The 15,457-nt window shown below is 40.8% G+C and overlaps 1 protein-coding gene across 1 annotated transcript; it reads left to right on the top strand.

Annotated features, from left to right (window-relative positions):
- The first annotated feature begins 2,982 nt into the window (after window positions 1–2,982).
- tgm2b (transglutaminase 2b) lies at window positions 2,983–14,924 on the top strand. The gene is made up of 13 exons (XM_030421564.1): window positions 2,983–3,108; window positions 7,281–7,460; window positions 8,626–8,844; window positions 9,820–9,938; window positions 10,203–10,331; window positions 10,440–10,617; window positions 10,777–10,909; window positions 11,347–11,453; window positions 11,591–11,830; window positions 12,111–12,389; window positions 12,482–12,642; window positions 13,470–13,606; window positions 14,400–14,924. The coding sequence occupies exons 1-13, from the start codon at window positions 3,099–3,101 to the stop codon at window positions 14,548–14,550; spliced, it is 2,043 nt and encodes a 680-aa protein (XP_030277424.1). The 5' UTR covers window positions 2,983–3,098; the 3' UTR covers window positions 14,551–14,924.
- The last annotated feature ends 533 nt before the right edge of the window (window positions 14,925–15,457 follow it).

Below are 15,457 nucleotides of genomic sequence, written 5' to 3'. Positions count from 1 at the left end.
GAGGCAACGATCTGTCTTTAATTTGAACTTTCCAAATAGTCACATAGGTTGAGAAACTGCCATATAACACAGATATAACATATCCTGTAACTCCTGGTAGTCGTTTTTCCTGATTGAAGGAAAACAAAAAGCCATCAGAATATCATTCATGTTTTCCAAGAGTGTTTCATAAGAAAAGTTATAAATCTCTCCCCACTTCATGTCGAGACTCAATTTACAATGCTTATCTAATTAAAAGGGTAGAGAACAAAATAAAGAGGTCGCGCTGTAACATGCCGTATCAGATATTTAGTGTAACAATGAGCAAGAGTATTCAAAAGGTAATCTTATGCCGTTTTCTGATAACTGGTGACACTCAAGGGCAAATGTCTTGACTTCTGTAAAATGGAAACTTCCCTTTTCACTATTTTATGGAAATTTCTTTAAAACTACTACGCAAGTATACTTGTGAAATCAGGATCTGGACAGGCACAACTGCCATTTAGGACATTTGTTCTGTATGTTTAATCACTGTTGGTGTAACATCAGCTGCCTGAAGAGAAACACCTCCTCTCCCTATACAGTGTGCATTTATTATCATTCAGCAATAATAAGTTTGTTTTCCTAGACCTATTTTAAGGGGATTCTTTTTTCTTTTTTTTTTTTTTTTACAATAAATACTCTCCTGTATCCCTATTTTGTCAGATTTTTACTTTTGTTCTCTTGCTGTCATTTACATTTTAATCAGACTCGTATTTTTTTTCTCTCTATAACGTCCACACCTTATAGTTTAATCTGGAGTGAGTTCAGGTGATAGATTCCACAGTTCCCCTGAAGCAGCCGAGCCTGCCCCAGCAAAGGCACTCATTCATTTCCACTGTGTGGGTTTGGACAGGGCTCTGTTAATCACTGGATTGCTGATGTAATACCCCACTCTGTAGCCAAGACTCATGTTTGTACTTAATACTAGCCTGCCCAGAGTGCTTCAAACCATATGACTGGCTTCATACTCTATGATTGCAAAATTCATTATTGGCTATTTTCTTTTTTCAGCATTAATGGTCCCTGTTTTTATAGAAATATGCAAGTTTATGTTGAGCCCTGTAGTACAATTTGTCCTTTCGTGCACTTTTGGAAGTGCATACCTCTCTATGAACATCATCGTATACCAGTACAAATTTTCTCCGTGGCGCATCGACTCTGACGCAGCCCAAAGTGGAGCTTACTTACACAGGGCATGCAGAAGTTATGGTATCTTACTGTCTGTAAGATACATCTGGGATTGACAGATGACATGAAAAACACATTTAATCCATTCTTAAAAAGAACAGTTCACCCAAAAATAAATTATCTTCACACCCTTGTGCAGATGGAAAGCTGGGTGACGTGCTTAAGTTCACAAAACCTTTCTGGAGTTTCACAGCAAAAAAAGCATTGCAGCATTCTGCTAACCAACTCAAGTACAGGTGAACTTGTTTTAAAATGTAAAAAAAACCCCAGAAAATTCCCCAAATGGCTGCAAACATCCCGCTTCAGAAGCCACGAGATTCCAAATTGATTTGAAAAAACAGCATTTACACCCTCAATGTTCACTCGAGCTTGCCACTAGCAGCTACCCCATGTGCCGAGGCTCTGCAGCGGACCCGGGTTCGACTCCCGGCCTGGGTCCCTTTGCTGCGTGTCACTCCCCCTCTCTCTGTCCCTGTTTCCTGTCATATCTTCAGCTCTTCTATCAATAAAGCCATAAAAGGCCCAAAAAAAAGGGTGTTACTAGCTTACTTACTTACTAGTTTGTTTTCCACTGTTTGTTTTACGTTTTTAAATAGGCCCCCAGTTACTTCAGTAGCTTACTACAAAGCTGCAACGCCGTTTTGCTGCAAAGCGCCAGAAATGTTTTGTGGACTCACTACACACAGGGGTGAGCAGGCTTGGGGAGTAATGGAATTCATATAATGGAATTAAGTAATCAGGAAACAAACAGAAAAGAAAACTGTCTACCAGTGAAGTTACAGAAAAATTGGATACATTCATTAAATAGGGATTACTGACAGGATTACAGTTATGACGTAAAGAATGACAAACTAGTTTGCAGACATGAGTCATGCATGAGTTGACGGAAAACTATCATTATCAAATAAAAGTCATCTTATTGATATTTCTCTACTCTCAACCTTTATTTGCATGTTTGGTACCAAGGATATCAAAAAGTAATGGACAGCAATCAAGTTACATTACTTTAATATTGACTTACTTGTATCACCTCAGCAACTACTGAGCAGGTGGCCTAATTAATAACTGTTCCCAACACTGACAGTAGATAATGACTGAATTTTTATTTTTGGTTGTTTTGTGGTTGGTTGTTTAGGATTAAGGCTGTTTTTTTTTTCTACATATTTCTATGATTTCCTCCAACAGACTGCAGCAGGCAGCAGTAGTAAGGTACTGTTTTCAGCAGCGGACTTATACACACTTTATCGAAGTAGGACTGTAGCGGCTCTGATGTTACAGGCTGTCATTACACAGACAGCTATTTTTGTTTGTAGCATTAATTAAACTTTTTTTATTTATATTTTTGAGTATTGCAAACCTCACTGGTTGAAACTATAATTTAACAATACTTAGTGCATGTCAGTGTCGTCTTACACTTCTGAAGCCAACAGTAGGCTACTGCATTGTAAAACTGTATGTAACCTATTAACTTGCTTGTGTCTTCCTCTCAACAACAGTTTCTCTATGCAGACTTTATGTATTCATTTATTTATTTATTTACCTTTGCCATGTTCCGCTGGCTCATTGCTCATTGTTGACTATCTCAGTCCGTCAGCTTATTTTCTGGAAACTACGCCATGGCTTGACAACATCAACCTTGTAGTTGTTCATGAATCACGGTTCGCTGGAAGATGTACGCCGGCTGCATCCCGACATACGCTTGCACTCGCTGTAGAGGGTGCGTTCCGTTTAGGGGAGGGTCACGCATCACGCCCACCGTCACGCTGACTGGACCGGCACGAGGAGGACTACAAATAGGAGCGAGGTAACAACGAGGGGGTACACAAGTCTTCCCTCTGAGCAGGAGATTCACTGAGAACACTGTTCAGTCAAAGACCACAGAAGAAGTCATGGCTCAAGGTAAGTTCTGACCCGACTACGGGATTTTCAACTGTTTGCAATTTAAAAGAATAGTTAAAGCTACATTATTAAAAATACATAATCGGTTTAAATGGGTGTTTGTGCTAAAAACTTTAATAACTTACTGAGGAGGGCAAACTTACACTAAGTCCGGGACACTGCATGCTGTAGACATGGTGTCTGAGCGGTGGACAAATGGAAAGTTATCACATCCTGCACACATCATCACCCACCAAACAGTGGCTGCTGTCAGTGCTGCAGGAGGTAACTCTGCCAGGCACACGCTCATCAGAGATCTGAGGACCACCGCCTCTGAAAAAAAAGAATGTTTCACCCTCATGTCTGAGCAGACGGTTGTTGCCGTGGGACCTTAACACTCATAATAGCAGCGGAGAGCAGCTGAAGGAACACACACACTCACACACACACATACACACACACACACACACACACACACACACACACCCTATTAATAGTTATGCTTCAAGCAACTATTTTTGGACAAGAAAGTAGATAATACTTTGCTTAGAGAAGGTTGAAATTGTTGTGGACCTGTGTGTGTGTGTGTGTGTGTGTGTGTGTGTGTAAGCAAAATATGTAGCATAACAAACATCTGGAGGAGGGCTGCAGAAGGTACAGAAGGTATGCACTTTTTTCCTGCTGGGCGTGTATTTGACAGAAAACATGTGAACTGGAACTAGTTTGAAGCCATGACAGAGGTTATCTTGCCCTGTGGTGAATTCATTCTTCATAGTCACATGTTACTGAAACGTTTACTGGAGAGACTATGTGCCACACACAACAGGGATCGACTGATTGTCAGCCCGGCTGATTATCAGCACCGAGCACCTCTTCAGTTCCGTTGCTTTCTGTTCTGGCTTTTGTCATAACAGGTGGCAGTAATTCTCCTCTACTCTGGTAGCCAGCTGCCATAAAACAGAAAAATGCATTCAGTACAATTGTGCTTTTTGTCTGCTTTTGTGCTTTTATGGCTACAGACTCTCTCTCTCCACTTCCCTGCATTCATATTTTGAGTAACTCTTTTGCCGAAAAGGAGACAAAACGCATAAAGAACAAAGTTTAAGATACATCTGACCACTATCACTTTTATTTAAAGATGCAGTATGTGAGTATGTAAGAACTGGCCACCTGTCGAATTCCAAACTCCAAACAAATGGGGGGCAGCATATGACCAGACTAACTGCTGTAGTCATTAGTTATATGTGCTAGTGCACATATTTTACCTTTAAATTGTTAATAGATATCACAATAATATTGTTATTGTGTTGTGTAGTGAAAATCTGATATCATGACAGCTTTAATTGGAATCAGTGTTTTGTTTTTTTCATCAAGGATGTACTATTTTGTCTCTGACACTAGATAATAAAGTATCCACAATCTGGTTCTGCAAAGTAACTAGAAAGTAAAGTTATCACATAAATGTGAAGTAGAAAGGAGAATATTTGCTTCCAAAATGTAGTGAGGTTGAAGTATAAAATAGCAGAGAATGGGAATACTGAAGTTAAGTACAAGAGGCCCCAAATTGTACTGAGGTACATTCCATCACTTACTAACTATGAGTATCTGTATGTGAAAAAACACATTAGTCGATCCCTAAAACATAAAGAGTCTCCAGAAATTGAATCACTGCAGAATTTGCATGCAGAATAAACTCTATCTGTTAGACAATCACAGATCTTTCACTTGATATGAAAGTGTCTGTGATGGATCTCTGCAGTCAGCATGGGTGTTACCTGCAAGTCTCACTTCTGACAGGACTTGCATATTTATTTTTACAGGATTTGAATAGTGTTTACTGTACCGGTTACAACCCAGCTTGGTTTTATTTTAATTTCCTTATAAGGCTTATTCTGGACTGAGCACCGCTTTGCTTACTGAGAGAGCTCCTCTGTGCTGCGGGTCATGGGTGGTAGAGTCTAAGCAAAGCGTGGGCGTTTACAGTATGGGTCGGGGTCAAGGCTGAGGAATCTCTGCCCATACATTTCATATTAGAGCATTGTGCCGCTACAAGTTATGTAACTCTAAAGCATTAAGTGCAGTTACAGTGTAGTGAGATTGGCTTTACACCACACATGCGTGCCATCTGCTATAACGCAACTGCTTCCCGCCACATGCTGTTGCTCTGCGGCTTGGGAGCGAATCAAAATGAGTTTTTTTTTTCTAACAATTGCCTAGCCACAAAAAGACCCTAAAATCACAGCAGAAAGGATGACATCAGTTCCCCTTCTGCACCATTTGTGTGTGTTGTTCCTGACGGTTTTGGGTCACAGACATTCATGTGTTATTATATAATGGTTTTCACATTCTGTAAGTCAAGGGTCTGTTTATTGGGCCCTCTTGCCCTGAGGTACAAGTACAATAAAACTCTCTGGACCCAAGTGAGATATTGCTTTCTACCTCCAGATGGTTCCTCCAAATTTCTTTTTTAAAAGTGAAATAGCATCTGAGCTCCAATGTGATGATGATATCTGTATGATATTTGCATGGATCAAATGGGAGCTAAGAGACTGAGTAGTATGCACAGGCTAAAAAACAAAGCCCTCACAATCCGAATAAGTAGCGCTGTCATCTCTAAGGCATTTGCACTAATTATTTACACTAATATGTCTTCAATTAGGGAGTGAACTAAGGTCAAGATCAGTAAAACATCAGAGAAAGACTGAGGAATGATCCCCCATGGGAGCCATGTAAAACAGCAGGAGGCTTTTGCAGCTCAGTCTTTGTTTGCTCAAGTCTAGCCCAGCCTTGACACCACCCACCATATATATTGGGAGAGGTTAACCTCCTAGCATGTCACGGAGCAGCCCAAACAGTGCTGAGGCAACAGGAGGACCATGGACACATTATATACGGGGACTCAAACGCTTCCGACAAACAGGAAGTCAGAGGGTGGGATTCTCTTAGTCACAACCCCTGGAGAGAAGGAGCGGTTGTGTGTTTGCACACATCTCAGGGAGTGACTTTCTGTCTGTGTTTACCTCTAGTTAAATCCATACAGAGAGTCCTGTGAAACAAAATGACCTTACCATAAATGACTATTCCAGTCCACAAGATTTACTTTGATGATCAAAAAGTAAACAGTTACAAACATATGACCTTTTTCTTTTTTCTTTTTTTTAATCCCTCAGGAACATAAAGTCATTATGAAGATCAGTTTGTTGAAACTAGTTTTAGGAAAAAACTTTTCAGAAAACATAAAAGCGCCTTCAGAGTCACAACATAAAGAAATCCAGTCTCTAGTTAACCAACGTTTTCCTGCTAATTTACCACAAGTCTGCCAAAAAAAAGTCATTTGTAATAACTTGACTCTGCTGGTTTTATTAAATACCCCTTATCCTATACACAGCTGTACATTTTACAACTGGCACTTCAACAAGACTGTGTTGTGGCATTTTAACAGTTCCATAAACTTCTATGTTATAGTCCTATTAAATTGAAATAGGAACCATAAATATGTCTGGTGGGCTAAAAACATATGCATGTTCTACACATTTTAATGAATATACTAGATTATGTCTCAGTTGCTATGTAGCATTTTATGCATCTGTTGTAGAAGAATACAATAATTCTTTAAGAGAAACGAAAATATGTATCGACCCTTTGAAAAATACTGTAAAATGTTGACAAGCAACACAATTTTTCTCTAGATACTGTCATTTAAAAAAAAAAAAGTAACTGTAATACTCTTTAAGTTTTTAAGATGATGCCTGTTTTGCATTAATGTTGTATATATACAGTATGTTAGTGGTGTTTGATAAACACTTCTTCTATAGCATTATTTCTTAGAGGATACACAATATGCCGCTTCTCAAGTTCATCATTTTATTTACTACTACTACAATAGGTTCACATGCTCTGATTGGTCAGCTCACACATGCCTGAGCCAGTAGCACTGACAACAACAGAGGGACTTTGCTAAATCAGTTCTTATGTGCCAAGCTAGCCACACATACATTATGCAAATGTGTGACCCTGTGATGTAGTGTGATGTCACAAAGTCACAGAATTAAAGGCAGGACTACTGACGTGGCGTTTCTCTTAAGACCTTTCCCATGCATAAGAAACTTTATAGCACACTAAAGGAAAGGAGAAAATAATTTTAAAAAGCATAAAAGGTCTCCTTTAAGTTTTTCTTTGTTTTTTATTTCAAGCTCTGGACATCGAACGCTGGAACCTGGAGTGTGAGTTCAACAACTTGGACCATCATACTGATCTCAACGGTGCAGACCGCCTGATCGTGAGGAGAGGCCAAAAATTCACGATCAGTTTGTACCTCCGCTCAGGAAACTACCAACCAGGACTCAGCTCTCTCGACTGCGTTGTAGAAACAGGTGCTACTCCCTCATTTACCTCTTTACTTATGACATCATACACACAGAATATTTTAACAGATTTTCTCTTAGCAAAATAGTTATTTACTCTGCACCAGGAAGGGCTGGGCAAATTATCGTTATCGGGATATTAGCCTAAAAATATTACATTAAGGCCCTTCATCAAAACATTCAGAAAGGTAAATGAACGAAGCTTTCACAGCATGAAAAATGTTTTCATAATGATCCTATAATGAAGGAAAAACATTGTGGTTGCTCTTCTCATTTAGGAAGTTAAGTTCACATCTGAACCCACCGTGTTTTTCTGCTGCCGCTGTTTTCTTTGCCACCTATTGTGATTTCAAAGATGAGAAGGGAAAGTATCAGTAAAGGAAAAGGAAGTAATTTTGAAGTGGCCCACAATACTGCTGCTGGCTTTCCCATTGAGCAAACTTACAGTAGCAACATCTTCAGTTGGTTTTTCCACCGTTAACCCCAGCTACTCCCTTATTGTTCTGCTGCTGGAAATGGCCTTAACTATTATTCTTGGTAGCGGCAGATACTGTGTTCTCATGTATTTGCCTTCACAATACACATGAAAAATACTGAAAACGTATCTATCTTTTCCCCTCAGTTCATATTTGGATAAACTTCTCATATAGAGAATGATCAGACAGCTGTTACTTGCTCTCGTATTCAACTGTTTGAATAGGAAGTGTTGCTTGCCAACAGGAAAGCATGTGTATAATCATAGATAACATTATCAACCATTGAAAGTCAAGTATATTTAGATGGATTGGAGCATGAAAGTTAATCCCACCCTCTGAGAGGGAAGTGGTCAAAAAGCCTGCCCTTGGTTTAGTTGGCTGTACTGAGTGGAAGATACAAAGGAATGTAGTCTTTGGACTGAGGGGAAAACAAGTTATTAAATCAAACTTAAATCAAACGAGAACTGAGGTCGCGTTGAGTCCCATTCAGTTTTGGTTGTAATTATGAACCATTACACAGTTACGCTGACCATGCATGAGAGCAGATTCCAGAGATGTTTGAACTAAATTTAGGCATGGTTGGGAAAATGGTTTGATGAAAACGAACCCTTTCCACTCCCCAGACACAAACATTTCACCAAAAATCTCTTGGCTGATGCCCACATGTAGTCACTAACCACGTTTACTGTTGAATGCAGGTCCTCAACCCTCTGAGGAGAATGGCACCAGGGCCTCCTTTGGTCTGTCCGCCGTCATTGACACTTCCCGCTGGAGCGCCGCTGTCACCAGCCCCCCCGGGAACACTGCGACCCTCGCCATCTGCTCGCCCCCCGACGCACCAATAGGCCGCTACACCCTGACCTTGGGGCAGTCGGGGCGGATTGAGTTTATCCTGCTCTTTAACCCTTGGTGTCCAGGTGGGTAAACAGACCGTACATCAAACTGTCAGGGAGTGTATCTTGTGTTGCAATCTGAGGCTGCTAAATTCCTTGAAGATCAGATTTAATTTCACTGTGGGCTTATGACAAGACATATTCACTGAGGAGGATAAGGGCAGGATGAAGGAAGAAATTTTGTAAAGAATTGTTTCTGAATTGTCAGAATTGTGGAAAAAAAGTCTGAACTCTATTTTTGTATAACAATAGCTCTATTCAATTATATGTGATATTCATGTAGGTGAATGGTAGAAGTTTTGCTTCAGTAATTATTTTGTGATTTTCTAAGCAACAGTTTTAATGTTTTAATGTGAAGATCAATTTCATATCCCTCTGGTAAGAAGTTACAGAAAGCAGCCAATTAGCTTAGCTAAGCTTGAAGATTGGAAACAAGGAAACAGCCTGATGCTGTCTGAAGATAACAGTCTGCCTACCAGCACCTCTAAAGCCCGCTAATAAACATGTTGAATATAGTTTAATGTAAACAAAAAATAAACTGTACACATTTTTCAAGCTGTTTCTTGGCTCGTAGTCACTTGCTGACTTGCTGGTAACATGTTATACACAGGTTGTTTCTTCCTTCTTTAAGTCACCATGAGTTTGCTTGGAAATGAGATATAAAATGTTGAGTAGTGAACTTACAGGTGTCTGAAGCTGGGTTTAGTTACCTTTGGACAGAACCAGGCCAGCTGTTTCAAATCTTCACGCTAAACTAAGCTTGCCTCTGGCTGTAGCTTAAGGTTGAACAGAAAAAGCGAATATCCAGAGGAGACAAACTTTTCTATTAAGTTAAGTCAAAGTTTAAAATTCTGTTAAAGTGCTGTGCATGAACTCCGTCCACTGCAGGATGTTTTTCTAGTTTCCAACCAATTAGAACCAACACTATACCCGTCATGTTCCACAAATGACATGCATTGTGACATTGATTTTATTGTTTGTGATGTATCTGGGCAACAGGAGATAGAGTGTATATGGACGATGAGCGGAGTCTGGAAGAGTATGTCTTATCTCAGGATGGAATCATCTTTCGAGGCAGCGCCAAGTATCCCGTACCGACTCCCTGGAACTTTGGCCAGGTACCAACACCAACACTGACACTTTGTCTCACTCACATACCGTAGCCTCTTCTATGACATCTGATACAGTTCAAATTAGCCTGACATTAGCAGTTCATTACTTGTGCAGCTGAGGGGGGTTTACAGCACGGAACAATGGGACATCTGAAAGGCTGTGTGTTCGCACCTGTTGGATGCCCAACCTTTGCTCTCACTTTTTCCCACTTTGTTACTTCTGTCAATGATAAACAATAAATCAGCAGTAATACTTGCTTCTCTGTACAGTTTGAAAGTGGAATCCTGGATATCTGTCTGAAGATTCTGGATATGAATCCTAAATGTCTGAAATTTCCCGGCAAAGACTGCTCAAAGAGGGGAATTCCCACCTATGTTTCCAGAGTCCTGAGTGCCATGGTGAGTCACGTCTGCTATCTCCATCTACTTCAGATGGGTTAGATGGGCATAGATGGGTTTAGCTTGGATTTTTATGTCCACAAAACACTCATTTCCTTTGCCTGCTAGGTGAATTGTAATGATGACAAAGGGGTGTTGCTGGGAAGATGGACAAATAACTATGACGGAGGTGTCAGCCCTCTGCTCTGGAGGGGCAGTGTGGAGATCCTGCGCAGCTGGGACAGACAAGACTGTCTGCCTGTTCGCTACGGACAGTGCTGGGTGTTTGCTGCAGTGGCCTGTTCAGGTAAGATAGGACAAAACAGAGCCTGGTAGCTTATCACTAGGAAACACATTTGAATTGTCCCAACCATGCACGACAACATAGCACTGACATGACAGTATCAATTTTGCTCCCCCTGTTAGGATTGCAATATTCATGTAAGCTGTTTTTATTCCCTTTTAGTTTCCAGAGCCCTCGGCATCCCCTGCCGAGTGGTCACTAACTTCAACTCAGCCCACGACACCAACAGCAACCTGGTGATTGAACAATACATCGATGAAAAGGGAGCTCTCATGAAATCGAGAGAAATGATCTGGTAAGTGCTCATATGTTTTATGTATGTCAGTAGGAGGAGGCTTGTGTAAGATCAATGCAATGGGAGAAAGAGAAGAACCTGAGTGTTAGGAGTTTTTCTGGAACGAAGGAACCAGACCTGATTGGCCTTCCCACTAATCATATGAGAAGGTTAGCCAATAGAAAAGCTTTCAGGTATCAGCAACAGTCTAACATCAACATAAACACATGGGTTTACCCACAAGTTTGTTAGAGCTTATCAGGAAGACAAGATTTATACAAGCTATACATATCCCAACAACATCATGGCCATCATATGATATTTGGATCCACAGATGGAAAGCATATGCAATAAAGTTCAATAGTCAACAAGTTTACTGCAGTTTTGATAGTCCTGTTTGTGACATGTGCCAAAACAGAAAGTGCATGATGTGATGTTTGTGTGTATCGTGTCTGTAGGAATTATCACTGCTGGGTGGAGAACTGGATGACCAGGCCTGACCTTAAATCCCCTGATTTTAATGGCTGGCAGGCCAGTGACCCTACACCTCAGGAGAAGAGCCACGGTAATGAATAGGCTGCACTGAAGGATCCAATGAGAGCATTTTTAAACAAGCCAATTCCTCACCAATTTGGCTTGATTGGTTTGGCTTGATTGGCTTGGTTTGATCAACTTTGGCTCCACATTGTCTCCTTCCATAAGGAGTGTACTGCTGTGGGCCGGTCCCTGTCCGGGCCATCAAGGAGGGCGAGCTCACTTTCAAGTACGATGCCCCATTCGTCTTTGCTGAGGTCAACGCTGATGTCGACTACTTCATGAAGAAAGCGGATGGCAGCCAATCCAAAGTCACCTACACTTCAACGGTGGGCCAGAAGATCAGCACAAAGAGTGTGGGCAGTGACGCCAGAGAGGACATCACTCATCTCTACAAATACCCTGAAGGTAGACAGACCTAACTAAACATCCCTCGAGAATTACAATGCATCACAAAACTTGTATATGCGAACCTCATCTACTTACCAGCGGGTCACATCAAGGTCATTTGCTGTGTAAATTCTTACAGACCCTACCAGGAATCTTGTTTATCTTAATGTAAATAAAGTCCCTTCCTTTGTTTAAGAAGGTCAGATGTACACTCCTTTAGTATAACAGGAAATTTGTCTTGTGAATTGTATTGCACTTGACTGAAGTGTGTGATTTTGTTGCTTCCACAAATCGACAGGCTCGGATGAGGAGCGGGCTACTTTCGAGAAGGCCAACCACCAAAACAAGCTGCTCCAACAGCAGGAGCAGGATCAAGGCCTACACCTCACTATCAAGGTCGGTTCAGACATAAGGAAGGGCTGCGACTTTGATGTGTTCGCAGTGGTTACCAACAACACTGAGAGCCAGAAGAAGTGCCGCCTGGTGTTTGGATCCTGCGCAATGTCCTACAATGGCAACGTGGGAGAGAACTGTGGCTTTAAAGACCTGCTCAATGTTGAACTCTCCCCAGGGGCAGGTGAGCCGAGTCATCATGCGGTGTTGTACCGTGCTGATGCTTTTCACACTTTTCACTGTGAGTATTAAATATACTGTGTGGGTTCCTTCCAGAAAGGCGAGTTCCACTAAGGCTGAATTACTCCAAGTATGGTGGCCTGATCACTGAGGAAAACTTAATCCGCCTGGCAGCTCTGTTGTTGGACTACTCCGGCGGACAGCCAATGCTGGCACTGAGGAACATTGTGCTGGACAATCCAGAAATCAAAGTCAGAGTGAGTACAGTGCAGTGAGCTGCAACAACAGTATCGACTTTGAAAAGAGGAAAAGAAAAAGAGAGTATGTGGCTATTAACCTATCACTGATGATGGTGGAAAAAGTCAAATTAAATGTAAATTTAAAGTCAAATTAAAAACAAGTCTTGAAAATTGATTAGAAATAATATTAAAAAAATAATCATGACAGTAATTGAAAATGATAATAATGATAATCCTTCCAAACCACAGCAAAGCAAAGCACGGAGGCAAATGCCTCAATTTAAGTGTATAGTCATGTAATATGTCATTAGAAAGCTTAGATTCTTGTGATGGGTTGATGCAAACCATTTTGAAGATAAAACCACATCAGCCACGTACAATCAACACACAAACAAACAAGCTAGCCAACTAACTGACTGTAACCTTTTAGAAGAGCCCAAAACACACTCCAAATGGTTCAACGACAGCTTTGAATGTACTTCGGGCTAGACTGGGATAGGTGCTTTAGGATCATTTTACATGTATTTTCAGGAATGGTCCCATATTGGATCTTTTTTATTAATAAAGCAGGTCTGCGTGCCATAAAAAGTCTGTGACAGTATGGAAACACTCAATCCACAGAGAACTGCACGTATTCGGAAATTGTTCCTCTAATTAAGCTGTCAGGACTTCTGTAAGGTTGTGACAGCTTTACTGCTCTCGGCAAGCAGCTAAACACTTTATAGTAAGCATGATATTTGACCTTCAGGAGCCTACAGTATTTACTATTTGGCACAAGCACACGTGTATTGCACTTATTGTGAGACCATCATCAAATAACACAAAGCGGTGGCTGTGCTCTGCAGATCCTGGGTGAACCGAAGGAGAATCGGAAGCTGGCTGCAGAGATCACCATGCAGAACCCTCTGCCAGAGCCGCTGGAGGAATGCTGCTTCAGCATCGAGGGGGCCAACCTGACTGGTGGACACGTCATCTCTGAGAGGTCGGATGAGTCCCTAGAAGCTATTATTCTCTCGTGACGCACAGAGCACCAGCTGAGCCATCATGAATTGGAACATCAACAACTGAAACATTCTTAGTTAATCATTTAAAAAAAAAAAATTCTCCAAACAAAGAAGAAACATTCCATATATATTAAAGCACAGAGCAACAAACTAGCTCACCAACACAACCCGCCCTGCCTTTAATAACTTAATCGGCTTTTTTTTGGCCTTTTTGTACAAATCATAATTTGTATGTCACGGAGATGTTTCTTCTCCAGATGATTTCCAAACTCTGAGATATGCGCTGTATTTTGTAATGATTTGTTGCACTGGTCCTGGTGCAGCGTCCAGATGTCTGGCTGGACGTGACAGTGTTTAGTCAGGACAGCAGCCCGATGGATAAAAGAAACTGCAGCACAGGGGTTCACAGGAGCAGACAGGGGAATTAGACGGAATGCATCTGATTAAATGCCAGTGAGATGCCTCGTTATTGCTCAACTTTATGAATATATTTGATTTATTTCAGCGAGTTAAGTAAGGAAAGGCCAATCAGTTATCTTACATAAGCAGATGTGTTTGCACTCCCATGATTTTATGGTCAGTGTTAGTCTTAGTCCAGAGCTCTGTTTCACTTTTCTGCTGAGCAGTTCAAACAGCTCCGTCTGCATTGTCTCCCTAAATAGTCAGAGCTGTCATGAGCTTGTTTAAATATTTATGCAATCAGGGGAGTTGGTTTACTGTCCTTTCTTGTCTTTGTTACAGATATGATATTTCAATATTTTTTTTCCACAGTCTGACCTCCTCAGTGGGCCCAGGAGAAGATGCCAAGGTGAAAATTTACTTCACTCCCACCCACTCTGGCCTGAGAAAGCTGGTGGTCGACTTCAACAGCAAAAAGCTGTGTCACGTCAAGGGTTACAGAAATGTCATTATTGGAAAATAAGGCTTTTTTATTTACATTTGCAGTCCATTAGACTGCAGTATTCTTACTCTTCTCACAACTGTGCAGCCAGCTAAAGAATAGCAGATGCACCTTCTTTTGAACAGCGTTTCATACATTTAATGCTTTTTCTATTCACATGCTTTAGAAGCTCACTGTATATTGTTAACATTTCAGTTCAGAGCCATAGATACCGAAATGTGACCTGAGGACAATTTGTTCTTTTTGAACTAATCAGATCTGAGCATGCAACACTTTTGCAGAATATGTACTGTCTCTTCTCACAACCTGATGTGATTATTTGTATTTTCAGTACTATGTACTATTTTGTTATATACTATTTTGGTGCACAACAATAAAAGGAGTTGTTAAACGTGTCTCAGAGTTTGTGATAATGTTTCGGTCAGACTGACAAACACTAACACAGTCGTAGATCTTGTTGGACTGAGAGCATGACTCCAGAGTGCAGATTTAGTCGCATGCGTTCCTGTCAAACAAGTCTACTTCCTCTCTCCTTGTGCCTGGGACAAGCTTGGGGATGAAGGTAAGTCATAGTGTAGGAAAGTGTAGGGGGAAAAAAACGTATATGCACTTGTATGTTATCGCTAGCACTTAAATCATATAGCACTCAAGGTATCCTTGATAAATAGCAGCTATGATCCTCAGATGAGAGCTTGGAAATTGCTTGATGTTGATATGTCGTGGTTTTCTTTCATGATGTGATATTATTTATGCTGTTTTATTTCTTTACCAGTTAAAATGCTCTTTAACTAATACAATTATCTTTCGATAATCAAGTCATTTTTAATGCAAGCCTTGGTGGAAAAAAATATTCCGTAAATGTAAAATATTCCCATAAATCATAATTATGAGATAAATTGTTGAAGTCATGAGATAAAGCCGGAATTAG

This window comes from Sparus aurata, chromosome 6 (genome assembly GCF_900880675.1).
Source record: "Sparus aurata chromosome 6, fSpaAur1.1, whole genome shotgun sequence".
Taxonomy (NCBI): Eukaryota; Metazoa; Chordata; class Actinopteri; order Spariformes; family Sparidae; genus Sparus; species Sparus aurata.
Note: the sequence above shows the minus strand (reverse complement) of the source record. Positions and strands in the feature narration are given on the sequence as shown.